The 27,789-nt window shown below is 39.9% G+C and overlaps 1 protein-coding gene across 12 annotated transcripts in view; it reads left to right on the top strand.

Moving 5' to 3' along the window:
• Positions 1–27,789, top strand: part of LOC5568412 — a 193,425-nt gene that overhangs the window by 126,508 nt on the left and 39,128 nt on the right. For 2 of the 12 annotated variants that reach the window (XM_021841338.1, XM_021841329.1), the window contains exons 1-2: positions 21,459–21,548; positions 22,341–22,681. The exons of 6 other annotated variants lie outside the window; for them this stretch is intronic. In XM_021841338.1, the coding sequence (XP_021697030.1) occupies positions 22,488–22,681 (194 nt within the window). In that variant the 5' untranslated portion in view covers positions 21,459–21,548; positions 22,341–22,487. Of the gene's footprint in view, positions 1–21,453; positions 21,549–22,340; positions 22,682–27,789 lie in introns of those variants that run through there. 4 more of the 12 variants (XM_021841344.1, XM_021841331.1, XM_021841336.1 and 1 more) reach the window with 3 other exon arrangements.

Here is a 27,789-nt window from a genome sequence, read left to right as displayed (position 1 = left end):
TTAAAGTTTCTCCAAATTTGTGTGAACAATGCTATAACAAAGGTTGGCCATGGAAATTATTGAAATGTTATAAAACATGATGCTGGATAAAACTGCCATAATGGCGTTTGTTAAATGAGTGAATGTTAGTTGGGTAATCAAAAGTTACAATTTTGCAGAAACATTCAAATTTTGCTCGATTTTTGGTCATAATTCACAATTTGACGACAGGTTTTCGTGTTTAATCCATTGTCTCTTGCGGCCATCTTACCAACTTCGGTTTCAAAATGGCACCAAATAATAATTTTCGGAATTATTCACCAATGCCCATGAAAAGATGTTAATCTTCAGGACTTAATTCTCACTGCCATCATTATGAATTACAGTTAATTTCTGTGATGTACACTTCAAGCCTGACCAAAAAATATTCATTTTGTATGGTTTCATTCCTTATTTCATTATCTCGAGACCGACTTAACCATCTTGGTTTGGAAAAAAAGGCGTAGGATATCGATTTTCCTGTTTTACTTATCAAGCCCAACCGATAGATACCGTAATCCGGGGTAACATTGATCATTTTTTGGGATATCTCTTAAAATTCTTAAATGTCGCAAGTTTTATATTTTTAAAACAAGTACTGGCACCCACCGCTCTTGACTATATACTGCATTTTGGTTTCCCAAAGATTTGAGTATATTTAAATAATTGTTTTAAGTGATTTTTTTCATTTTGCTGATATGGGGTAACATTGATCACCCATGTAAACAACGTTCGGTAATTTTGAAAATGTCGTTACTTACTTAAATCATGGCTTCTGATGCCGAATATGAAGACCAAACTCTTACAAGTCATTTACGTTTCGAGTTATTTAAAAAATAAAAACACTTTGAATCGCGGAAAACGCCTAAATGTAGGCAACGTCCTAAGGAAATTCTGCATTCTTAATAGTAGTTCGTTGATGTTGCTTAATTGAATGAACTGTAAGACATGAATCTTCGGTAGTGTCATTCATAATGATAAAAATCACTGATTCAAAAAGTTGACAAATTTACGCAAGAACTAACCAAAATTTTCTCAGAAATCTTAAATTTTATTAGCTCATGAATTTAAGAAAAACAAGCACTATTCATGCTTTGAAAATGTTCCATAAATAAATGATGATTCGAACTTATCACGAGAAGGGTCATACCGATCAATGTAACCCCGGTGATCAAAGTTACCCTGGATTACGGCACCCATATTGCAAAGTATCCGGAAGGACATTGCCGCTACACTATGGACACACCGTTATGTCACCAGTCACCGTGCGGCCTCCATTCACCGTGCACATATACAAATTCTTACAGAATGTTCATACAATTTTCACAAATTATTCTTTTGTCAGCAAAATAAGATAAAACTGATGAAATGAAGTTGTTTTTGTTACAAAGCATTTTGAAAAACCTAGTTTATGCAATAAAATCATGTGAATTCTGTTTGATAATGAGATTTTCCAATACTCTTAGTAGAAACACCAAAAATTCACATTTTTCGTTTTAACGTTAGATTATGAAATTTTTCAAAATTTCAACAAGTTTTCACTGTGGATACTAAAAGTAAGATTTATTTCATCGTATGAGCAATGAGATTTTATGCAAATTAGAATTTTTATTGTGTCTCAATGGAAACCCAAATGCACGGTAAATGGACCCATTTCAGTATATATGGTTCCTATTACCGTGCATTAGTGTACAAGGCATGAAATTATTCGATAATGTTAGATTTATTGTTATGTCATGGTTTAACTTCTTCATATTTAGTTTTTGAGTGAATATGGAATGATTTGGACAATACAGTCAAACCTCCTATAACGATTTTAGTGAAAAAATAAATATTTTGCCGATTTTTAAACTTTTTACGTTTCTATTGTAAATGAAGATTTGAATACACTTAAAATCAACAACGTTTCTTCAAAATACGAAATAAAATCATGACGAAAACTATACGCACGGTGTTCGCGCTGCATACTGACAGCTCGAAAATTTTCAGTGTACCCGATTGCTGCGATTGATTTGGCAACGCTTCAAAGTCGAGCTGGAGAAGAGAGGAGTTAGCGCGCCCAATGCGCTCGGTAGAGCTTTTTTCAAAAGTATAACGGCGTCCGTCGCGATCGGTTGCAAGAATGCAAATTCTTCATTTCATTTTTTAATGTTTTAATTCCGTGAGAGAAAGGAGCAAATATACGTTGTACAAAACGGGAAGTGCTTGCTTTTTTTGACGTAGAAGTACGTCTTTCTTCTCTATACAGGAGTGAAATTGGAATTTCAAAACCAAGAGCGTTACGCTGGCATGAAATATTTCAAACGTTCATAACTTTTCGCTGGCCTAACGAAATTTCTTGATTAGCACCTCAATCGAAAGATAAGACATCAAAGCTTAAAAAGGGCTCACGTTCAGACACTGAGAACTACCGAGGAATAGCAATTCAGTCCGCGACACCAAAATTGTTCGAACGATTAGTGTACTGCCATATCTACGAACGTGTCAGTGAACGTGTTTCTGCTGCACAGCATGGCTTTCTCAAAGGTAAGTCAGTTGTGACGAACCTGTGTGAGTTCAGTTCCATAGTCACCGACTTTGTCTCCAAGGGATACCAAGTTGACTGTGTATATACAGATATGAGCAAGGCTTTTGACGTCGTGGGAATAGACAGTATTATGCGCGCTGTGACCAACTTCGGGATCAGCGGCATGCTGTTCGAATGGATAAGGACATACTTACGAGGCAGAATACAGTTCGTTAGAGTGTTCAATAACACGTCTGAATCGTTTAGTGTGCATTCGGGAGTTCCACAAGGTAGCCATCTTGGTCCACTGCTTTTCGTTATGGTTATGAATGATCTACCCTCGCTCATGACAAAGGCAATTGTGCTGATCTATGCTGATGATGTAAAAATATTCCTGCCAGTGAAGATCATCGATGATTGTCTTCTGCTTCAACATGACCTACGCAACTTTGAAAGATTCGTCGACGTGAATAGGCTGAGTATTAATCCAAGCAAATGTTCTGTAATAACATACGCAAGAAGAGTTCAACCAATTATATTTGACTACAGCTTGGGACACACGATCTTGCGGCGCGTAGAAACTGTTCGAGATCTAGGTGTGACGATGGATCAGTGCTTAACGTTTAACGACCACATCAACACAGTTGTTAAGGAATCACTTCAACTATTCGCGCTGACCCGACGTTTTGGCCGAGATTTCGATGATCCTCATGCTATTTTAACAATCTACACCAACCTAGTTAGGACTAAGCTTGATTTTGCGAGCGTTGTATGGCGTCCCCAATATGATATACATGTGCAAAGACTTGAGGCAATCCAGAGGAAGTTCGTGAAATTTGCGCTGAGAAACCTAGGATGGACTAGAGAGCAAATGCCTGATTACGATGAACTTTGCCGCCTTGTAGATATCGACAGCATAAGCAACAGACATCAGATCGCAGACATTGTATTTTTCTGCAATATTTTGAGTGGACGCATAAGGAGTACACTTTTGTACGATCGGCTTTGTTTTAACACCAGTCCAGTTTCACTTCGCCGCAGAAGGGTGTTTGATCCCCCATTGAGGTCGAGAAACTACACCCGGCATGAGCCTACAGCTAGATTTATGAATGACTTCAACAGACTACAGGATGTAATTTCTATTAATATGACTAGTGATGAAATTCGTAGTAGATTAAGGATATTTTTAAAAGACTACTAAGAAATTTGTTTGTTAATTTTAAGTAAGGGTAACGGGCTTACAGCCTATAGTCCAAATACAAATACAAATACAAATACAAAGCTTCATGTCGTTTACTTACTGAATCCCACATACCTGTCCAAATAGTGTTTCCAAAAACTGTTTTAAAATAGAACGTTGATTTCAAGCAAATCTATAAATAGGGGTGGTTAGAGAAAATTTGACGTCATTTGCTTTTCACTCTCCGATTGGCTCGCATCTCAGCAGGCGACAGATCGGCTTGCTCTGACCGGGCGTGCTTCTCAGGCACAGACATCGATAGCGAAGGACGCCCCCGTTTGTCTTGCTTCGCTCAAATCAAACTGTCGAGCGAGCGAGAGAAGATGCCGTCCGAAGCCAAAGCCATCACCGCTGCCGCCGCCTAGAAGTAGAAGAGGAAGCAGTCCACAGGTGAATTTGCGGTCGAACTGTGAACACGGTCGGGCGAGTCATTCTCGCTTTGTGCTTCACCGCTTGTTTGCGTTCACCCAGCCATCGTCATCGCCGCCGATAATTTCATCGGCCGAGGAGCTGTTGACCCGCGCTTCAAAATTTCGACTCGTGATGAAATCATCATTGGTGGTCAAGAAGCAATCCCGTAGAAGCAAATACCAGAAGCCCCCTGAGTTATGAGAAGTGTTATTTATCCGTAACAACATCGAAGCTAACAAAGCCATCGGTTCTTTTCAAATTTGTGGAAAAGAGTTAAAAGAGAAATATTTGCGACTTTATTTATAACTTATAACATTCCTAAATCAATTTCACGGCTTCATACAAAATTTCATTTGTCATGAATAATTTATGACTCAACCATTTAAGATTGTACTCGCGGACGCTGCTGCAGTGCCGTCGGGGTGAGTGCTCAACATTTCACAACGATTGTAAAATAGAGTGGCTTTTCGAACAGCGCCTTTTTTGTTCCATATTTTATGGGAACACTTTAATTAGGAAAATTATCCCATGTAACAAAATTGCGACATATTAAGAATGCTTTTGAAAAGACATTCTCATTGAACAATTGTAATAATTTTGGCACCCATGGATCAGAAATTTACCTTCATAATAAAGAAAACTATTGATTATCAATAGCTCGTATTGAATATTTAGGGAATGCCAATCATTCCAACAATTCATGTTCGACCAGTTTCTCACGTATTCAGGTATCAGAATTTGGGCTCAGGCGGCACGTTCCCCTACAAATGGGAGATTTGTGCCTCGCACGTCATAGCCATTCATCACTTACCCGATGGGAAAAGGACTAGGAAAACAAGGAGAAAGAAAAGGAAACTTGTAAGGGATGATAAGATTCATACAAACACCCTGGAAGGATGCTTGTAAGAATTGATGAGCATCAAATTTCACTTCTGCACCCCCGGAGGGATACTGAAAATGATTTCTAAACAAATTCTCACACTCTATGATGACGTTACATAATCTACCACAGCAGAAGATGCCGTATGATATTGCAGGACGTTTAAATCCTTCATCAGTTCATCATTCATCGCATTCATAAAATATGCCTTTTAAGCCTTATTTGCAAACGCAATGAAGTTCTTGAACTGCTAGTTTTCCCAAAGAGAGATTATACCGGTCAAAGCAGCTTTGCGGTATTTATCTCTCTGGGTTTTCGCATAGTTTTTGCCTTTGGCGGCTAAACTAAGATCACCACTATTCATGGCCAGGGGCTTCACACATTGTAGTTCTTTTCCAACATGCAGTATTTCTCCTTTAGCACGTCCAGTAAAAGCTTTAGAAGAACTCACTGAATGCTGCACGGAACTACTAAAGGATTTAGCTAAAAGCTCAGCTATTATACCAAAACTAATATAATCGCAAAGTCAAAATAATCAAACGTCCAGAGTCAGAAAAAAAATGCCTACTTCTGATCGTCTAATTATAATTGTTGTTGAACCAACAAACAAACTGTTGGCGAAAAATTGAACGCCAAAAGCTATAGAAAAGAGTCTATACAAAATCATAAACGAATTGCACTACAGGGATAAAGTCAAGGCGCACATTTTGCCATACACCTTTAAATACCCCACGTAGTACAAGAAGCTCAAAAATTATAATGCACTCTTATACTCTCATGTAGAGAAAAAATTAGTTTGTAATACATGCAATAAATCATAACGCTGTATTCCAACCAAACGACGAACATTTACTGTCATACGTTACCCATGAACATATACAGCTTTATGTTATTTTAGTGGAAATACCAAATAGTGAACAATTTGTAATTCAGGGATATTTTACCGACGCACATAATGTCATGCACCCGAAAGATACCCCATTCAAACAAGTGATCATACAAATAATTCCACTCTTCCACTCTCAAAAAGAGGCTAATCAATCAACAATACTTTCGTTCGCACGGTTATATTGATATACCATATACCCCCTCAGATGCACGCTACCCTGTAGGTAGGTAGTGTCAATAGGAGATACATTGTTGAGCGCATAGTTTTGTACTTCAGTTGTCCCATCACAGCCAGCTGCGTACAGAACTATATTGCGCTATCGGGCTGTAGTTTTTACACACGGCTATAACAGAGCCCGAAAGAAATGAGTTACACTAGCACATTGAAGATAACTCAGGTCAAGCTAACTACCCTTATAAGTGAGAACACTATATGGAAGATGAGATGTTCTCATATACAAGTAAGGTGCCGCACTTTCTACGTGTGAGGTAGAAATTAGCTATTGCACTAAATGACGAAGTTGCGCTTCACAAACTAGAAATATTGCTTTCACTATATTTCTATTTAGACGGGTCAGAGACACTTCAATTTTCTTCACCCGTTAACACGGTGGTAATACATTTTTTAGAACTCATTGCCTGAAGGGCAATTGAAGGATGACACCAAAATAATATTAATTAAACTGGTACCTCATACAGCAAGCGTCCACTACCCAACGGCATCACACCATGAATTAGGGGTCACCTGTTAGGTGGACTTTTACCACCGGAACAGGTAATCCGTAGTGTTAATTCTTAACCAATTGAAACAACCGCTACCGACACTACGCGGCTATCTAGGCTGCTCGGGAAAAGGAGGTTAATATTGATGATTAACTCCTGACGTACCCAAGCAGCCGGCAAATGCCGGGAATGCCAATCATTCCAACAATTCATGTTCGACCAGTTTCTCACGTATTAGTATTCTCCACAATTTTTAAGTAATTCCAAGCCCAACACATTATTAGCACATACCCATTTCGCAGATTGGTCGATCAGAAAGCGAAGAGCACAAAAGGGAGGAGCATCATTTGCTATTCTAAGGTTATAAAACATGCTGCCTTCGTTGGATTCAGTTTCATTTCATTTCCGCTTTCGAGCTGGTAAGAGCTCCTCCGAACTTGCTTAGCGAGAAGTACCTCGCAGCTAGAAGCCTGCTGAGCCGTTAATCCAGAATCTGGTTTGTGAAATCGCTCATGATTTCAAGATTGAGCTACGTTTCCAGATTTCAACTTAATCCCTGTGATCCGCTACCCTGTTGCTGTTGTGCACCCATGAAATATTTAGCTGGTTTGTCGAATAAACTGAGAACTTATTCACATCTTCTTATTCTTCTTCTTCTTGGCATTAACGTCCTCACTGGGACAGATCACCAATCGATTGGAAATCTTTCGAATCTACTCCAACAATGAAAACTATTGATTATCATGACTAAACTTTTGAAAAATTGGGAAATATCGAAGCATGTTTCATAGAAAAGCACATTTTTCTTGTGTATTCCTGACACAGACATCATTGCGCGATATCTTAGCCACTTTCGTCATTCAAAAGGAAACGCCCCTTTCGGTCTTCTTCTTACTTCTCATTATTATCTCGTGTTCAGTCGAAGCCAACTAAACTCGACTTCACGCGCGCATCAGTCAATCGTTGACCAGCAACCGGAGAAGGACTCATATCGGAATAAAATTTACACGTTCGTCGCTGCTGCTGCTGTTTATTCCCAAGCTAAAAGCTGCGGGTTCCGTGTAATCGCTCATCATGGCCCTTGGCATCCAACTAGCCCATCGAATTCGTGGAGGATGCGTCCAGAAACCTTGATAATTACCGTCGGAGGAGTGAGCAAACCATCGAATACAAGGACGGACAAGAAAGCACAAAATTACCGACCGCATTTTAATTTAATCGTTTTCGGTGATCTTTTGGTGTGTTTCTGTCTAACAATGGAATGAAAACCCAGTTTGACCGACGGTGACTACCACCAACCAGGGGCCCAGATGGCCGTAGCGGTAAACGCGCAGCTATTCAGCATGACCATGCTGAGGGTCGTGGGTTCGAATCCCGCTAGTCGAGGATCTTTTCGTGAGGTAAATTTTCTCGATTCCCAGGGCATAGAGTATCTTCGTACCTGCCACACGATATACACATGCAAAAATGGTCAATCGGCATAGAAAGCTCTCAGTTAATAACTGTGGAAGTGCTCATAAGAACACTAATCTGAGAAGCAGGCTTTGTCCCAGTTGGGACGTTACGCCAGAAAGAAGAAGACTACCACCAACCGTCCTTTTCAGGACGACAATTTCATTTTGAAAGAGTTGTGAGAATTTTCCACCGTGAAGAGCGACATTTTGATGATTGGATGTGATTGATTCAGATTTTGGTCAGTCATTTGCACGCAACCATAAATGGGAAATAAATTTCCCATTGTGCGGGCGCGAGGCGATCCTCGACAGTGTGTGCATGAGTCGGATAAATTGCGAACGGCACTTGAATGAAGAATCCCTCCCGGTTTGTTTCGCATTTAGAGATGATCGCATAATGCCGTTGTCGCCGTCGCTACCTAAATGATACTAGAGCGATCAGTATCAACTCGTCGAACACAGAGCTAAAACAGCTTTGTTGACGTTTCGATTTGGTAAGACATTGTCGATCGAATGGAAATACGCACACAGAAAAGACTGCTAAAATGCTACCGCCGCCCGACCCCAACGACGGGAACCTATGTTAAACTTTGTTTGCCATTTATCTCCGTTGAAAACTAATCATCCGAAACTATAATTGATAACTAAATAAATTATTTAATCAATTGTGGCCCTGAAAAGGGCAGTTGTTTGAAATTGTGCTTCAATGCAATTTCAGCACGTTCGCCACGGATACGACGAGTATCGAAAGGCTTCGGAACCCACTTAAGCAATCAATCTTAGTGGATCATGCGTGGACCTTCAAGCGGAATATTTGTTTGTTGAGCAAAAATTATCGCTCGTGCTTCTTCTTCCATCTACCGGTTGAAGAGTTTATCGAACCAACCAAATAATAACACAAAATGTTCATAATAGGTCAACAATGGCATGCAACAAATAGTGTGAAAATTGATTAGAAGAGCACTTATTTTCCTCCTACAAGAATTCTGTGCCAATTTTCGGATTTTCATACAAAGTAGGCCAAAACCGTATCGAAAATCGGTCGAAAGGTGTTGGGTCGAAAATTGGTGCTGTTCCCTCAGAAATCTTTCATAAGTTCGTGAGGGTCTCAAGCCAGGAAATAGAAGATGCTAATGTTATCCAACGTCACTTTGGCGGTCGTATCTCGGAAACAACCTCTTACTTTTTAAGTTCCATCACGCCAAAGGCAGCAATTCTCCCAAGAGGGTTGACTTGAGGAATGAGCTGCAGCGCTTAGGCAATCATCGATTAGTGACGCTTTGAGACGAACTGCGTGAAATACTGGATCATAGCGGCCAAACCTGCATATTGATGAGTATCAATGTACAGAGCCTAAATGCTCATGCAATGGATATTGCTACAGACCAAAGCACTGGACCGATCCTATCGATTCTAACGATCGAAGCACCCGAGCTATCAAACATCTAATCTACTGGAGGAGTTTGGCGAACTACAGCTGGAGCCAGAAACCGATCACCCAACCAAGCAACACAAGAAAGCAACGACCAAAAAACAAATTCAATCATCTGGCATTATTCCTGGAACACCAAACAGTGGTTCTCGGAACCACAGAACGACAAATGGTTCTTTTCAGGACTACCAAAATGAGTCCAAAAAGAGTATACTTCTGAAAACTTCATCCGATCAATAACAACACAAAACTAGTACACTTACAAATTCATACACTTGACAAATCAAATTATTAATCATCGTAGTTCTACGTCAACCCCGCGGTAATGTAATAGACATTACCCACCCCAATTTTTGGTGCTACGGAATTCCTCCGAAATTCCCGTGAAGTTTCCGTCGTGGTATTGCATTACAGTCCGCTAATCGTACATGAAATGGTCCTACCGAACCGGATGTTTGATGGATGTTAAGTGGAGTGGAATTTCGGAAGAATTGAACCCTGAATACAAACGGCCGATAAAGTGGAAAAAATGTGGTCCGGCCGAATGTGAAAATGTGATCCGGCCGAATGCGAAAATTGGTGATCGGCCACCGAAAACTAAAAAGTGAAAAAAGGACGCCATCTTGGCAAGTGTGCAGGAGCGAACAAGTCGCCATTGCAAACAAGAGTTGGATGAGCGTAAAAGACGCCATCTTGAAAAGCGAAAAAGTGAGGTGGTTGTGAAGTGAATTTGGACCAGGAGAACACCTTTCCGCCCCAAGCACCGTGATTATAGACTTGGCTGTTTTCCGTGCTTGGTTCGGGCATAAGGCTCGAAATGTTCCGGTGATTCTCTGGCCATGCCGAAGAAGAAAGTTTTGCAAACTACAGCAGCTAACCAGCAAACTCCTAGCGTGAAGAAAAATAAGAAGCAAACCAACTTGGAGGAAACGATGGCCTAGGCAGAGCAGCTTAGCGTTCTCGTTCATCGTCGTGGTTTGGCAAAAGGTAAGCTCACAAGATTATTCAACTTCTTATTCCCTGATGAAGAAGAAGCGCCCCAGTTAAGTGAGGCACAGGTTCGCCACTATGTTAAGAAAGTGGAGGCAGTGCAAAGGGAGTACACCGAGGTCCATGAGCGAATCCTCGCGTTGGTCCCTGAAGATAACAGAGAGGACCATGATTCGCACTATGTGCAGTTTGATGATCTCCAGGATGTAATATCCGTGAACCTCGAAGAGCAGTTGGCTAAAGTTTCATTGAACACTGCCACGTCAAGAGCTACTTTTGCCAATACCCAAGCTCAAGCCCCCATTCTTGTTCATCAGCCTCTCAAGATCCCAATCTCCACTTTTGACGGCCGCTATGAAAGCTGGCCTAAATTTAAAGTAATGTTCAAGGACCTTGTGGATAATACTCCCGATCCCCCAGCTGTAAAGCTATACCATCTTGATAAAGCCCTAACGGGGAGCGCATCTGGTATAATCGATGCCAAGACCATAAGTGAGGGAAACTACATTCATGCTTGGGAAATTCTTGAGGAAAGGTATGAGAACAAACGCCATTCCATCGATAAGCACATCCATGGTTTGTTGCATCTCAAAAAGATGTCCAAGGGAACCTACGACGAGTTGAGGAATTTGTTGGATGAATGCTCGAAGCACGTCGAAAGTTTGAAGTTCTTGGAACAGGAGTTCCTAGGAGTTTCGGAGCTGATTTTGGTGCATGTCCTGGCAGGGGCATTGGATAAGGAGGTTCGTCGACGATGGGAACATACAGTTAAGCACGGTGAGCTGCCCACGTACAATGAAATGCTGGAGTTCTTGAAGGAGGAGTGCTTCACTATGGAGAGGTGTGATGGTCCTGGGACGAAGTCTGCATCAAGTCAAGCAAAACCTTCCGCTGCTGCCACCAAGTTTAGCCAGAAGTCCTTTGCAGCAGTCACGACAGCTTCGGATCCAAAATGTGATTTTTGTGGAAAGGGTCACCTCAACTTCGCGTGTCCTGAGTTCAAGGCGCTTTCCGTTCAGCAGCGATTGGTCAAGGTCAAGGAGTGCAATGCGTGCTTCAATTGTTTAAAGCGCGGACATCGTGGTAGCAGTTGCCCGTCTGAAAAGACTTGTGGCCGATGCAAGCGCCGTCACCATAGTTTGCTGCACGCAGAGGAAAAACCGAAGCCAAGTGTCGTTGAAGATCCGCAATCGAAGTCGACTGCCCTCCAAACGCTGAAGAATGAAGAACCACCAGCAACTCCGACAGAAGAAGCGACGTCCACTAGCTGCTGCAATGAAAGGGTGCCATCTCACCAAGTGTTTCTGCTCACAGCGGTGGTGGATATTATCGACAAAAACCAAAAAACACACCCCTGTCGAGTTTTATTAGACAGTGCCTCGCAAGTCAATCTTATCTCTAAGCAAATGGTTGACTCCCTTGGATTGAACACGAGCCCGTCTAACGTCGTCGTGGCTGGAGTTAATGACACCAAGAGCCACGCATCAAGCAGCAGTATGGTTCACATCCGGTCAAGATATTCAGGATTCAGAGCCAACGTGAAGTGCTTGGTGGCTGATAAAGTCACGTCGGATTTGCCTTCTTCAACGGTTAGTGTACGGGAATGGGATATTCCAGCTGGTGTCCATCTTGCCGACCCGAAGTTCTACCAATCTGGAAAGGTGGATTTGTTATTGGGCAACCAGTTATTCTTGAAGCTACTGATGCCAGGAGAGGTGCAATTAGATGATGACCTTCCGTGTCTGCGCGAGACCCAACTGGGCTGAGTCGTAGGTGGTGTTTGCGGCGACGCAATGTATGGCCCCGTGATTCATTCGCATTCACTCACACTGGAGGAGTTGAATCGCACTGTACAAAAGTTTTGGGAAGTTGAGGATGTTTCAAGCGTTAATGTGCCCACGGAGGCTGATGAATGCGAGCTGCATTTCCAAGCGACCCATCGCCGTGATGAAACGGGACGATATGTTGTTCAGCTACCCTTGAAGGAGAACTTTTCCGAATTGAGTGATTCAAGGACGATGGCCTTCAAGCGGTTCTATACACTGGAAAAAAGGTTCGCTCAAGATCCAGATTTGAAACAACAGTATTTGGAGTTTTTGACTGAGTACGAGCGTCTTGGGCACTGCGAAGAAGTTAAGGAAAGTGAAGATCCTGAAGGTGTTAAGTGGTACCTACCACACCACGCCGTCTTGCGTCCGTCGAATACTACCACAAAATGCCGAGTGGTATTTGATGTATCGGCGAAGGTGAAGGGACTATCATTAAACGATGTGATGATGATCGGATCGTTAAATCAGTGTGCTCTGGACGAGATTGCCCTTCGTTTCAGAATTCCTTGCTATGTCCTGACGACGGACGTGGCAAAAATGTACCGTCAGGTACTAGTTGACAAGAACCATCGCCGCCTGCAAAGAATATTCTTCCGGTTGGATCCGTCGAGTCCACTCAGAGTATTAGAATTGAAGACTGTGACATACGGTACGGCTCCGGCGCCTTTCTTGGCAACGAGGGCGTTATTGCAGTTGGCAAATGAAGATGGGCATAAGTTTCCACTGGCAGCAGAAATCGTCAAAACCTGCTTCTATGTGGATAATGCACTTTTTGGATTCGATGATATTGGTAAAGCGCTTGAAGCCCAGTCACAACTGATTCAACTCTTGGAAGGAGGGGGATTCTATTTGCACAAATGGGCCTCAAACTGTTCGGAGCTGTTGGCTTCCATACCGGAGGCACAACGTGATGAGTTGGTCAGCATAGCAGATATGGGAGTGAACGACGTGATCAAAACCCTTGGTCTTCTGTGGAATCCGTCTACCGATGAATTAGTCTTCGTTGCGAAGCCGTCTCCTGTCGGCGATAACCCGACGAAGCGTCAAGTGCTGTCGTTGGTGGCAAGTATGTTCGATCCGCTGGGGTTGGCTGCGCCAGTGATTGTCGTCGGGAAGATGCTGATGAAGAATATATGGAGTGGGAAAATTGACTGGGATGAACAATTAACTGAAGAATTAAAAAAGTGTTGGAACTACTTCCTAAAGTGCTTAAGTGATGTGAAGAAGATCAAGATTCCTCGTCAAGTGGTGGCACCTGGAGCTACCGCTTTCGAAATACATGGGTTCGGAGATGCTTCTCTGGAAGCGTATGGAGCCTGCGTATATATTAGATCCATCGTTCCGGGAAGCCTACCAGTGGTAAAGATTTTGACTGCAAAGTCGAAGATAGTGCCGAAATCAGTGCTAACAATTCCGCGTAAGGAGCTTCTGGCAGCGTTACTGCTCCATCGACTAGTGATAAAAGTGATAGCCACATTAAGGATGTCATTCCGGCAAGTGGTCCTATGGTCAGACAACCAAATCGTGCTTGCGTGGCTAAAGAAGAAACCGGAACAGTTGGACGTTTTTGTAAGAAATAGAGTGTGTGAGATTACCTCTAACGATAAAAACTTTGAGTGGCGATATGTGAACACCGCAGACAATCCGGCCGATATAGTGTCCCGCGGATGTTCCGCTGAAGAATTGACTGTTAGTGATCTTTGGTGGAACGGTCCTACGTTTTTACGAGCCGAAAACTACCAAATGGACAATCCGGCACCGTTGCTGGATGACGAAGTACCTGAGCTCAAGGCTACCGTCGTCACAAGCACGATGGTGGAGCTTGAAATGCCGCCTGTCTTCGAGAAGTACGAGAGTTTTCGGAAGCTGCAGCGAGTAGTGGCCTGTGTGCTGCGCTTCTACGGGAACTGCAAGAAGAAGAAGGAGAATCGTGAAGTATCAACTTTCCCCACTATACCCGAGATGCAAGCAGCTTTGAAGGTAATAGTACGTGTCGTGCAGCGTCACGAATTTGCTGAAGAAATCTTCAAGTTGAAGTCAGGTGAGTCCCCTAAGAAGCTTAAAAATTTGAATCCATATTTCGATGACGACGTCCTGCGTGTGGGTGGCCGCCTGCGCCACTCAAATCTATCGTACACGAGCAAACATCAATGGATTCTCCCCAACCGAAATGTGGTGGTGGATAGTCTTATCAGGTGTGTCCACGGCGAAAATCTGCACATCGGCCCAGCAGCATTGCTAGCCACCTTGCGAAGACAATTTTGGATCCTGCACGGTCGCTCAGCGGTGCGCAAGATTACACGAAGTTGTGTTCGCTGCTTCAAGGTAAATCCCAGGACAGCTGATCAGTTCATGGGGGATCTTCCATCAAGTCGCTGTGATCGAGCTCCAGCATTCCAAAGGGTAGGATTGGATTTCGCCGGTCCTTTCCTTATCAAGCAAACTGGTAGGAAGGCAGCGCCAGTGAAGGGATACGTTTGTATTTTCATCTGCATGGTGACGAAGGGGATCCACCTTGAGGCGGTTGAAAATTTGACGTCGGACGCTTTCATCGGTGCCTTGCAAAGATTCGTGTCCCGTCGTGGTGTCCCGGAAGAGCTGTTCTCTGACAACGGGACCAATTTTGTGGGCGCCAAAAAGGAGTTGCACGAGGTGTTCAACCTGTTTAAGGAGCAAGCAACAGAAAGAAAAAATTTTGAGTTCTGCCAACCACGAGAGATTCGTTGGAAAATGATTCCGCCAGGCTCCCCCCACATGGGTGGGTTATGGGAGGCCGGTGTAAAAAGCACAAAATCTGTACTGAAGAAAACCTGCAATACCGCTTCATTGACAACGATGGAGTTTTCGACGCTTCTGTGTCAAATTGAGGCCCTCCTGAATTCGCGGCCGCTTTATGCTCACTCGGAAGATGCGTTGGATCCAGAACCGCTAACTCCGGGGCATTTTATGGTGGATCGACCGTTGACAGCCATACCGGAACCAACGTATGAGGAGATACCAGTCAACAGGTTGTCCCGGTGGCAATATGTCCAGCTTCTTCGAGGTAATTTTTGGAATCGTTGGTATCGAGAGTACCTGGTGGAGCTTCAGGTACGTAGTAAGTGGACCAAGAAGACTGCCAACATACACCCTGGAATGGTGGTGATGATAAAGGAGGATAACTTACCACCGCAAGTTTGGAAGTTTGGAGTCGTCGATAAGGTTTTCCCCGGGGCAGATGGATTCACCCGCGTCGTCGATCTTCGGACTCGATCTGGGATACAAAGGCGTCCAATACACAAGCTGGCCCCGCTTCCAATCTTGGATAATTCTTCTGCTTGATTGAGTTACTGCCGGGGGGAGGATGTTCGCGCTGCATACTGACAGCTCGAAAATTTTCAGTGTACCCGATTGCTGCGATTGATTTGGCAACGCTTCAAAGTCGAGCTGGAGAAGAGAGGAGTTAGCGCGCCCAATGCGCGCGGTAGAGCTTTTTTCAAAAGTATAACGGCGTCCGTCGCGATCGGTTGCAAGAATGCAAATTCACGCGACAGTTGCAAACATAATTTTTGAGTAGAGTAAAGTGGGACAAAAGTTCGAGTGGGGCAAGAGTTTCTTTTTAAGATTTCTAGCTCAATTCAAAACAAAACTTATAAATGTCATGGTGGTTCGAATTCTATTCAAGTAAGAGACTTTCACTCCAAATATCATGAAAATTGGTTGTGATTTAGAAAAGTTATGGCTTTTTGTCTTTTTTCGACGTAAATATTGTAATTTTAGGTCAAATTTTCGTTGCATGGAACCAAATGAAGATAAAATCATTTTCAATATATTATGTAAGGGCGTTTCTAGGCCTTTCATAAGGATGATTTGAGGTGTATTAGTTTTTGCATAAATGCTTGGAAACAATTTTTGGCCCATAGTGGGGCAAAAGTTCGAATCAGCGGGGCAAAAGTTCGACCCATGTATAAACTCACGGAAAAAATGCAAATTGCCTAAAATCCACATATTACCTTCAAATTTAGCTAAATTTGCCTGATTGTGCGAAAAATGTCACCAAATTTTTACATATCCACTTAGTTTTGCGAAAAACTGCTATTTTTGAGTATATTACAATTAACCCTGTTTTTGGCAATTTTTGAAGAAAATTTGGTGTGTATTTTTCGTCAAACTTTAGTTTACGGCTGGTGTAAAGTATGCCTGTCATTAAAGTGTTGATATTTTGTGTTTTAGCCAGCGAACTTTTGCCCCACACTAGATTCGATCTCTTGCCCCCCACCGGTGCACAATGGTCGGGCTCCATATAAAGGAGCGGCCAAAACTACCAAAACACTTTTTTGAGATTTCTATGGTTTTATCATTTCAAAATATACCTCATGTATTATATTTTTATGATTCGTATTTGGAATTGAACTAAAATTTAAATTTATTTGACTTTTATGACGTCAAACTGACTGAAGTCGAAAAATTGAAAAATGTATCAATAAAATAAAGTACAAAATTCATATTTAAGGAACGCAATATTTTCCCAAAGTTACGCACTATCTGAAAGCTTATGGTTCAACACTTTCATCGAGCATAAGGATGGAAAAAAATATTTGGTTGAAGCTATAATACTGTTCAATATTACACTTTAGTAATTTTTATGATTTTGAACATGGAAAACAACTCTTGTCGCGTCATGTCGCCGTCATTTCGAATATTGCCCATCAAAATGTATCCTTAGATCTTACTAAAAACGTTTAAATTTTTTGCAGAAATTTGCTGATTTGCAAGTTAGAGCTATTTGAATTATTCAATATTTTCATATATTTTGACAATATTTTTCATACAAAGTTGATATAAAATATGATTTACCATTCTTCATACATATTTTGATCAAACTCGTTAAAATACAAACAAAATTTGTGCTTTCAGCCAAATTTGATTGCATTTCTAATATTTTTTTTTTTTAAATGTTACGTAATATGTGAATAACCCCTTCTGGAACAATAAAAACGCCAAATGACATATTCGGATTACATATTTCATCGATTAAGGCGATAATACTAGTTTTGGCCAAACTTCGTAAAAGTTCGAATAAGACAATCAATTTTGAAACTGTTATAACTAAAAATGGGTAAATATTTTGACACAAGTTTGTTCAGCAAAATTATAGCCAATATGTTGAAGGTTCACTGTATGGTATTTGTTTTGTTTCAACTGCTATTGTTTTCTTGGAAACTTTGATTATATCACTAAGGTCGTACTTTTGCCCCACTTTACTCTAATTTTTTGTTGTGTATCACTAGTTTTAGATTTTTCCCTGAATTATGATATAATTGCACGCTACGTAGTGGTATTCTAGTATGCTTCAAATTATTTGGAAAAGTTATAGATTTTTTTGAAGTGCAATTTTTTTTTTAAATGCACGGTGAATGGTAGCTTGACGGTATATAAATTTTGAGCCGCCATCTAGAATTCCAAAATTGCTATGACCATCTCCACAGTCTGAGGAATGCATGTGCAAAGTTTAGTGAAAATCGGTTAAGGCAATCCGGACTCATGTTGGAACAGACCATGACTTTTATAGACTTTTATAGTCTGCCATCTTGGATTTTTGAATATAATCGAATATTCAATAAGTGTTACTCAAACCAATCCGGACAGAAAGGTATCCATTGTACATGATTTCAGGCCTTAATTCATCATCACATGGCCGCCATTTTGAATTCAGGTCCACCATCTTGGATTTAAAAATGGCATCGGACATTGATTTTCGTGTTCTACTTATAGTAGCCCAATCGATAGAACACCAAATTGCAGTAATGCAAAGGTTGCTGTTCAAAAAGAGGATAATCGGTCTGTTTGTTTTTCTGCTATGAAGGAGTTGGATGGTAGTGATGGATGGATTATCGATTCTGGGGCGTCGCACCACATGTCACCTGATCGGTCTTTTTTCGATCAATTCGAAAACAAACAATGTAAACTTTACTTAGCTGATGGAAAGGAGACGAATATTGTTGGTTTTGGAGAAGGACATTTCACGGGATTCGACAAGGAAGGAAATATAGTTGTTGTGGAGCTGGTGAATGTTTTGTTTGTACCAGATCTTCGCCACAATCTGATTTCTGTGAAATGAATTGTTGAGTCTGGAACACGAGTGGAATTCGATGCAGATAAGTGCTGAATTCATAAAAATGACAAGATTGTTTTTGTTGCAAAAGTTGTCAATGGAGTATACCGTTTGTAATAGTATATATGTTTGAAACTGTAAACATCGAGGAGAGTGTAAGCGATGTTTGCTCCGTAACGGGTATTTGACAGAATATGTCTTCGAAAGAATCTGTTAGAATCATCTGTGTTTATGTTTTAATGTTGATGATGTTTGAGATTTTCATCTGTGCAAGGAAATGGTCTGAAAGTTGTTTAATTTTACTCTGCTTCCACGGTAAATCCCAACAAATTTTAGCCACAAATTCAATACTTTTCCATTATTCCAAAGATTTAAGCAAATGTATACAGTTTATGATTGCCGAACAATGGATGACACCTATGACCTCCATTATTTATGAAGAATATCGAACTATTTAGATCATTTAATAATTTTATACCAGTGCCCCGTAGGAAAATGAGTTTGAGTTACTGTACGACTTCGTAATTATAAGTGTGTATTTTAATATTCAAGAAGCTCGTAATTATGATAATGTAGAATAAGCGTATAGATGTTGTATCGCAATTCCCTTGGTGCATTGTCGCAAAACAACGCTATCCGTTTGAACCGATTGTTCCCTGTAGGGACACAACAATATCACCGCAGGACTGGAAAAAACAGGACGAAAGTGCAACCCCTCGCATTTGACGGTGTCAAGACATCGACATCAGCAAATAGCGCACTAGGGTGGAGCTTATTTCCAAAAATCTTCCGTAGTCAGGATTTACAAAGTGGAAAATGATCACCGGTCCCAAAATAACATCCTGTGAAAAAGTGAGATTTTTTGGTGAAGGTTTAGAGGTGGCGCAAAGGGCGTAAGTGCAATTTTCCCATTTTAGTGAACTCTAAAAAAAAATTGGTATGCTTTTCAGCTTGTTTTGGTGATCTTAGGACCCTTAAGGGCAAAAAATCACCTCAAAATTGCGATATCTCCACTCCTTTAGATGATATTTGACGAAATATATTTTATACATGCGATTTTTGGCCCTTGTATAGGTTACGCTGACTGATTACTATGAACCCGAATAAGCATATGATTAGCTGGGGAGGATTCCTATGCAAGTAGAATGGAACAAAGAGCAAAGAAGAACGAGAGAAAGAACAAAGGACACAGAAGAATGTAAGGTGGGGTGAGTTAAACAAGGGAAGGTGTAACTGATGATATTATATTAGAATGAACTACGGAACCGTGAAAATATCTCGGTTGTATGTATGAGATGTGATTATATGCAAGTTTAACACTAAATTTGTATTTTAGAATGTCCGTTTGATATAACTCTAGCAATTGCTTTTATAATCTGAAAAAAGTACAGAGGGGCCTAAACCCACACAGGCTCAAAATCCGTTCACTTCATACAAATAGAAGGAGTTTTGTATGAAGTGGAAGGGTTTATATTCATTTCATAGGTGGTCGGATTTTGATCCCGCACGATATATCCTTATTAGTTAAATTTATAAACGATTTCTGCTTTCTAGCAGTAACACTTCCTCTTAGAATTTCCATAGCTTCTATAGGGTGCAAGAGATAAAGCACTTCAGGTTGAAAACCTCTCTAATTAAAACAAAATTAAAGCTTCACAGTTCTGAAACATATTTTTTTAGGAATTGCGACAGAGCTACATGAAGGAATTTTCACAGGATGTCCTATGTATATATAAATGCTTATATAAATTTGTTATGAATGTAATTACTACTGTGTGAGGCTGAATTTCCAGGATGTATATTCTGCAACGGTCCATTTCGATAAATTGCTATCAACATCCAGGAAAAAAAACCGAATGATTATTGAACTAAAGCAATGAAGTGGACATGCATTTATCTATACCTACCAAGAGAATAATGATGAAACTTCGCATGGAGGTGAGGACATTTTAGCCGTCACTGCAATTTTTCTATTAAGAGTAATCTAAAATCGTATGCATGGGTCGAAAACTAGAGATGGGTCAAAAATTGGTGCTCTTCCCCTACTTGAAGAAACATTGCTCGAAATATGTTTGAAGTAGGTGATATTAAATAGAAGTCAATATAATCATCGTTTTCTACTGGAACTTTTCTCCATTGCGTAAAATCGAAATTTTACAAGATTCCTCAGTTACACTCAACACATCACTAGTTTCACCCTCCCAACTGTTTAACCCACCTCACCTTACATTCTTATGTGTTCTTTGTTCTTTCTCTCATTCTTCTTTGCTCTTTGCTCCATTTTACTAGCATGGGAATTCTCCCCAGCTAATCATATGCTTATTCGGGTTCATAGTAATCAGTCAGCGTAACCTATACAAGGGCCAAAAATCGCATGCATAAATATATTTCGTCAAATATCATCTAAAGGAGTAGAGATATCGCAATTTTGAGGTGATTTTTTGCCCTTAAGGGTCCTAAAATCATCAAAACAAGCTGACAAGCATACCAAATTTTTTCAGAGTTCACTAAAATGGTAAAATTGCACTTGCGCCCTTTGCGCCACCTCTAAACCTTCACCGAAAATTCTCATTTTTTCACAGGATGTTATTTTGGGACCGATGATCATTTTCCACTTTGTAAATCCTGACTACGGAAGATTTTTGGAAATAAGCCCCACCCTAATAGCGCACCCTTCTTGACGAAAGACAAAAAAGCACACCAGAAGTGGTGCAAATCAAACTCCTGCTCGATGGCTTGCAGCTATGTATAAAGAATACTCCGAAGGCATTACCTACCGTATGCCTCCGCACAACTAATGCAAAACTACGCGAAGCAAACATCTTTCGAATCGAATCACGTTCCGAGGGGAGGACAACTCACCGACGCGATGGCAGTGAGCAGCGGAACGGAAGCGCCACCCAAAGCAGAGATGCGGAGAGAGAGCGAGCGGAGAGATTCATCTCAAACAACATCGCTCGCACGCAGATCTATCTGAGGAGGCCACCACTGCGAGGCTATTTTCAGTCTACATTCGGGCGAATCGCGATTCACACCCGTTTTCAGGAACATCGCCGTATCGCATTGCGAGGATTGTGTGTAATGTATCTATCTCTTCTGCCCTTGATTGGATTTGGGGCTGATGGTGGATGAAAAGTGAAGAGTGCGATTTGAACAAAGGAATTTTTCGGGGACATTTTGAGCTGATTTAAGATGGTTTTAGTTTGAAGGGAGTTTTAGGCATACAGAAGCAGCCATTTAGGCGTTTTTGTGGAACAAAGATCTCAGGATGAGATCAATTACTCTGAGTGATTTTCCATTGAAGTGATTATAAATAATTCGTACAAAAGCATCAATTAACAGGCCTTTGTTTGCTGAATTCGAAGAAAATCGTTGATCTTTTGACCCCACCCCAGGGAAGAAAAATTTGTCCGATCAAACGAAACAAGGCAGCAGTGAGCGGAAAAAAATATGTGAAAAAGAATCCCGAACGGTTGAGGCAAGGACCCGTTCACTCACAGCATCCGGACGCGCAGCATCCAAATCCGAAGAAGGAGAGAAGTGGCAGCGCGAGTGACGCCACTCGGGGATCTCAATCTCGCTGATACGGGCGACATCAACGAGCGGACGAATTTCGCTTCCTTTTAGGGAATTTGTTTTGGGGTTTGAGTCGAAGCCTGGTTCGTCTGGTTCGGTGTGTTTGCCCGCTTTATGTGAAATGAGATCCTGATTTGGCGGACCAGTTTGTGGTGATTGATCCCTTTATGGTCGAAAACTTGCGTCTCAATTGGATACTTAATTAGGGCGAAAAGGATTGGATATCTTAATCATGTTAATCAACCAAAGGGGATTGAATTTGAAGTGATTTGTGTCTGATGTGAAAATTTTTTCTCCAGCAGTGAATTTGGTTCGACCAAGATGTCGTCCTGGTGAAGAAAAAAGGCTAAGCCTTTTGAAGAGAGTGAACCAAGTGAAAATCTAAAACAGGATATAGTGCACAGGTTTAAACAGGTGACAAACCGGCCCGAAGCTCGCTGGCCAAAATGGTTACCGGTGAGATGAAGGTGGCCACCGTGGACGTGGAAAGCAGTGATAATATGGCTACGCTTCCGGTGGGAAGAACCCTCGGAGGCACAGGGCCACCTGGTCCAGGAAGCCATAGTGATACTGCCGGAAAGGATAACGCCGCCAATAAGGAGATGGAACTCAAAAATGTGATGCCTAAGCCGTTGCAAAAGTTAGTATAGTTACTATTTCTCAGCAATTCATCATTTTCATGTATCAGAATTCGAATAATGGATTGGCTAAATCGAATTACAAAACAATTTTCAAGCTTTGAGAGACAATGAATCCACTCAAGGACCTCACACTCATCTATCGTCTTCTCATAAAACTCCCTCGAGAGACGCTCCTCCCGCACTCATTCTCTCGTTGCCAAATAGAGTCGCTCACCGAAGAGTGCCCGGCCATTCCGATGGAAATTGTTTTTTCGTCTCCAGACTGCGAGGCTCCAATGCAAAGGGGACTGCTCCCAAAGTGGATCTTAGGGGTACTCCCTTCTTCACGTGTCCCTCGGAGGGCTTCGGCTTTCGGGACTAAATTGGGTCAGTGCAGTTCGCGTGGCCCCAAAAACGAGAACCAGATGCTAGTGGTCGTGATGCAACGTTGCAAATAGAGGCCGAGAAAAAATACGCTAAAGGGTTTAAGGATTGGAACGGGATCATTAGGAGGAATACAGCACTGAGCTGGGACTTGACCTACAACCAGTCATTTAAACGCATGATGGAATACGAGCGTGGAGCTGAGAATAGGATTTTGAGTGGGTCTGTAAAGAACGATGTGGAATTGAATTAACACTTGTGGGCTCATTGCTAATGGTTTGTTTGTTTCTCAGTATTCTTCTTTGTGGAATTCAATTCTAAATGAAACAGGGCCTGCTCCTATACGCTAAAGACTTCCTACAGCAACTTCGAAATTTATTAAAACTTAAAGCTTTCTTCGCCAATAGGATCATAATTATTTTAATATTTTTTTTTTGTTTAATGACACGACAGAGCATTGTTTTGCAACTACTTTAGCATTTTTTGTTGCACAAATAACAGTTAACTTATAATTCAACTTTGACACTCATGATTAACTTTAGCGTTCCTTTCGTCGACAAAACCCCTCTAGGTGATTTTATATGGCCTTGGCAATAGTCGATTATTAGGAAAAAAAAACTCTTTTACAGTTCATAAAATATTTCCAGAAAAATCTGTTTTTTCATGGTACACCTAAATCTCTTAACGTACCTCGAAGCACGTAAAAGATTTTGACGTAAATTTGATCATAACGTAAACTGAACTTTTGTTTGTTTAAATTCATTTTGTATGATATTTCTTAAATACATATAATAAAGACCAAAAAAACAAGACTTGTTTGGCAAAGCTTAAGTTATGTAAGCTATATGCTATTTTGCCTTGGTGGTCTGCCAAAAATTCCATGGGAACCAGGGCACTAGATCTACAAGTGTAACTAGTGATATTTAGAAGATTTATGGACAGCATTTATACATAGGCTCATGAAAACTCAAGTTTTGAGTTCAATTACCATTCAACGTTACACAAGAAATTGTTTGAGTACAGGTCTTCAGATCTAAAAGCGTAACCAGTGACGTTTCGGCAGATTTTGAATAAGGTTGATACCTATACGGGTTTATATAATTACACGCTACAAGAATTTGAGATCAAAGACTATGTAAGATTACCCAAGAACTGCTTGGAGTATTGGTCATCAGATCTACAAGCGTAACAAATAACCTTTCAGAATCTTACCAATTAGGATCCATACTTTCTCATTTAGTTGGTCTGTACCGTGTTTTGAGTTCAACGACTATTCAAGGTATCCAAAATCTTCTTTAATCTTAGGACTTCATATCTTCAAGTGTAACTAGTGATCTTTCGAAGGTTTGTGAACAACATCTATACTCATATATACTAATAAAAATATGTCACGTCAAGAATTGTGTACAGCAACCTTTTGAAGGTTCTTTTAGAACTTCTTTAAGTAAAGAACTATATACATATACAAGTGTAACTAGTGATTTTTCGGACGATTAAGAACGTGGATGACAACTTGAAAAATGAATAATCTTTACGAAGATTTAAGTTCAACGACTGTTTAAAAGTATCCAACAACTTCTTGAGAACAGATCATCTGATCTACAAGCGCAACGTGTGACCTTTCAAAACCTTGCAATTTAGGACAATATCCACACAGGTACATATAGATAGGTGTATCAAGTTTTGAGCACAGCGACTATTCAGGATTATCCTAAAACTCCTTTGCCTTCAGGTCTTCAGATATACAAGCGTAGCTAGTAATTTCTCGAAGGTTTATGAACAACATTTCTATACAACTAGGCTCACTGTTCCGTCAATTTTTGAGTTCAACGATTGTACAAGAACTTCTTTCTAACCAGGAATCTTTCGTAGAAGCGTAATAAGCTACGCTTGTAGATCTGAAGTTGTAAAACCCTACAAAGACGTTAGACTCCAAACTTGATGTTACATGTTTGTTTGAGTCTGCTTGAGTATGAACCTTATACACAAACCTCCGAAAGATCTCTGGTTACGTCTGTATAGACGAAGGTCTTCACTCAAAAAAGTTTTTGCATAACCGTAAACAACCGTTGGCCATATATTATAGAGCTTGTAGAGGTGTGAGCTTATTCATTAATTTTAGAAACGTTACCAGTTCCGCTTCAAGACCTGAAGCCCTTTACCCTAAGTTATTCAATGATTACCAGAAAATGTTAAACTTGGTTTATCATAATTGTATGAGCCCAAACATTGCTAATTTATCGTCAAGAGATTACTGTTTACGTATGTTGATCTGAATACCTAAGCTTAACGGAGTTTTTTGATAAGCGTAGAAAGCAATAAGACTCTTAACTTGATAGAGTCTGCCTAGGTATAAACCTTATTCATAAACCTTTGAAAGATCTCTGGATACGTCTGTATATAAGCAGTTCCACCGAACACGACGATTTTTTTTTAAATTTAATTTTTGTATTTTTTGAATCGCCTGAAAATTTGCATACAGATTCTTTATGACCAAAAATGCCATTTTACACCCTCAGACCGCCATTTTGAACCTCGCCTTATTTTTGAGAAGGGCGTATCGGAAAATGCATAGCAAATCTTTAAAAAACTGTAACTCGAAAACGGTTTGTCCGATCAATTTGAGATCTTCTAAAAAGTTGTAGGTATTGCTTAGGACTATATGGAGAAAAATATGCACGGTAAAAAAAAGTTGCAGATTATTTTTTATTTCAAAAACAAAATTTTAAAATCAATTTTCTCAAGAAACGCAGTTTCGATTTTTTTTATTTTTGGATATGTTTTAGGGGACAACTTATGTGATTTATTGCACAATGTTTCAAAATGGAAGAATTATGGACAAAAAAGTTATGATATTTTTAAAAATTACAGATTTTGAAAAAAAATCGAAATAGAGGAAAACAATATTTTTTTATGTGATTATTTGAAAGTACAGAAAAATTTCAATCGAAAAGTACTTAAGTAATTCATTTCTAGGTTGCATCAATTTCGAGATATACTCATATTTATATAAAATTTTCAAATAAAAAAAGAAAAATAGGCCCTTTTCAAACTTATTTCGTGTTTCTCCATTCCAGAAATATTTTATTTTGATTGAGTGAATCGTAGCTGAATTGTTTATTGTTTGATCAAAACCTATATACTAAAGTATTTAAAAAAGTATGCACGGTAAAAAATATAAACGAAATTTTCAAATGAAAATTTGAAGTTCATTGTTCTTAAAAACCGCAAAATTGATGTTTTTAATTTTTGGATATGTTTTGCAGCATATTGTTTGTAATTTCTTGCACAATGCCTCAAAACGGAAAATTTTTGGATAAAAAATAAATTATTTAAAAAATAAAATAAAACAAATTTATGTTAAACGATATTTTTGGTGCGTTTTTTTGAGTACAGAAAAATAACTATATATTTTTAAATATGAAAAATTTCTATCGAAAAATACTCAAGTAAAATTTAGCTGAGATGCATCACTTCCGAGGTATACACGGTAAATCTAAACGTGGCATTAAAAATGTGATTCTATTCGTACAACCATGGAGAAGGAGTTTGTTTTTTTGTTTTTTTTTTATTCAGTCATCTCTCCCTTACTCGATATTGAAGGGACCATCGAGTTAGGGAGTTATCGAGTTAAAGAACACAAAAGCAGTGCAACTGCGTTCCAAGGGACCATCGAGTTAGCCATGAAATCCAACTTTTACTATGGTTCTTTAATTCGATAACGAGATACGGAATATCGAGTAAGGGAGAGTTATCTGTATATATATATATACTGCAATTTTATTTCTTAATTATATCAACTACTTTCTTGTTATCATCACAGCTCGAAAATTGTCTAACTTCAATTTGTGTTTCAGAGATAGGGATAAACGAGTGATATTTCTGAGTGCCTTGAACTGTTTTCGCACTTGGAAATAGTTGGTTAAGTTCTTGTGCAATGATATCAGATTCCTCAGTAGTTGAATAACAAAAGAAGATTTGTGTAAGCTGCTCTTCTTTCCGATTTTGAGCCCAATCATATAGTTCCTTATTATTTTTTATCGGATGTTCACGTTCTTTGTCAAGACTGGCTCTGGTAGCCATATCTTTTAGTGTCCCTCCTATGGCATCGCATGGCTCTTTTCCATGTGATGTTGCAAAAAAAATGCCATTCATCTTCTATATCATATTTGATTTTAAATTGCCGAAGAGTTGAAAAGTTCTTCCTATTTTTATACCGTGATGCAGCTCCGTCAGACATAAAATATATCTTGTTGGCAGTTAATTTGTGATCCAATCGCAAAAAATCTATCATTTTAGATATGAATAAGTTGACAGATACAGAATCGTGGCGCAAATCTTCTGAAATTACAACAAAACTTAAATGATTGACTTTGCCATCTTGACGATAATATATTACAAACGGATGCAAAGTAGCTTGCTGAGCATTCCAATGATGGCTTTGAACTTCATCTTAAAGAATAAATGTGTTGTTTTCCGTAGTAATATTTTATAAAATTGTAACTTTTTTGTCCATAATTCTTCCATTATGAAACATTGTGCAATAAATCACATAAGTTGTCCCCTAAAACATGTCCAAAAATAATGAAAATCACAGATGCATTTTCATTGAAAATCGATTTTATTTTTTTTATTAAAAAAATCTGTCATTATTTTTTACCGTGCATATTTTTTCCAAATAGTCTTAAACAATACCTACAAAAACCGCAAAATATATCCAAAAATTAAAAACATCAATGTTGCG

The sequence above is a fragment of the Aedes aegypti genome, chromosome 1, assembly GCF_002204515.2.
Source record: "Aedes aegypti strain LVP_AGWG chromosome 1, AaegL5.0 Primary Assembly, whole genome shotgun sequence".
Taxonomy (NCBI): domain Eukaryota; kingdom Metazoa; phylum Arthropoda; class Insecta; order Diptera; family Culicidae; genus Aedes; species Aedes aegypti.
This window is presented reverse-complemented; position numbering and strand designations above follow the sequence as displayed.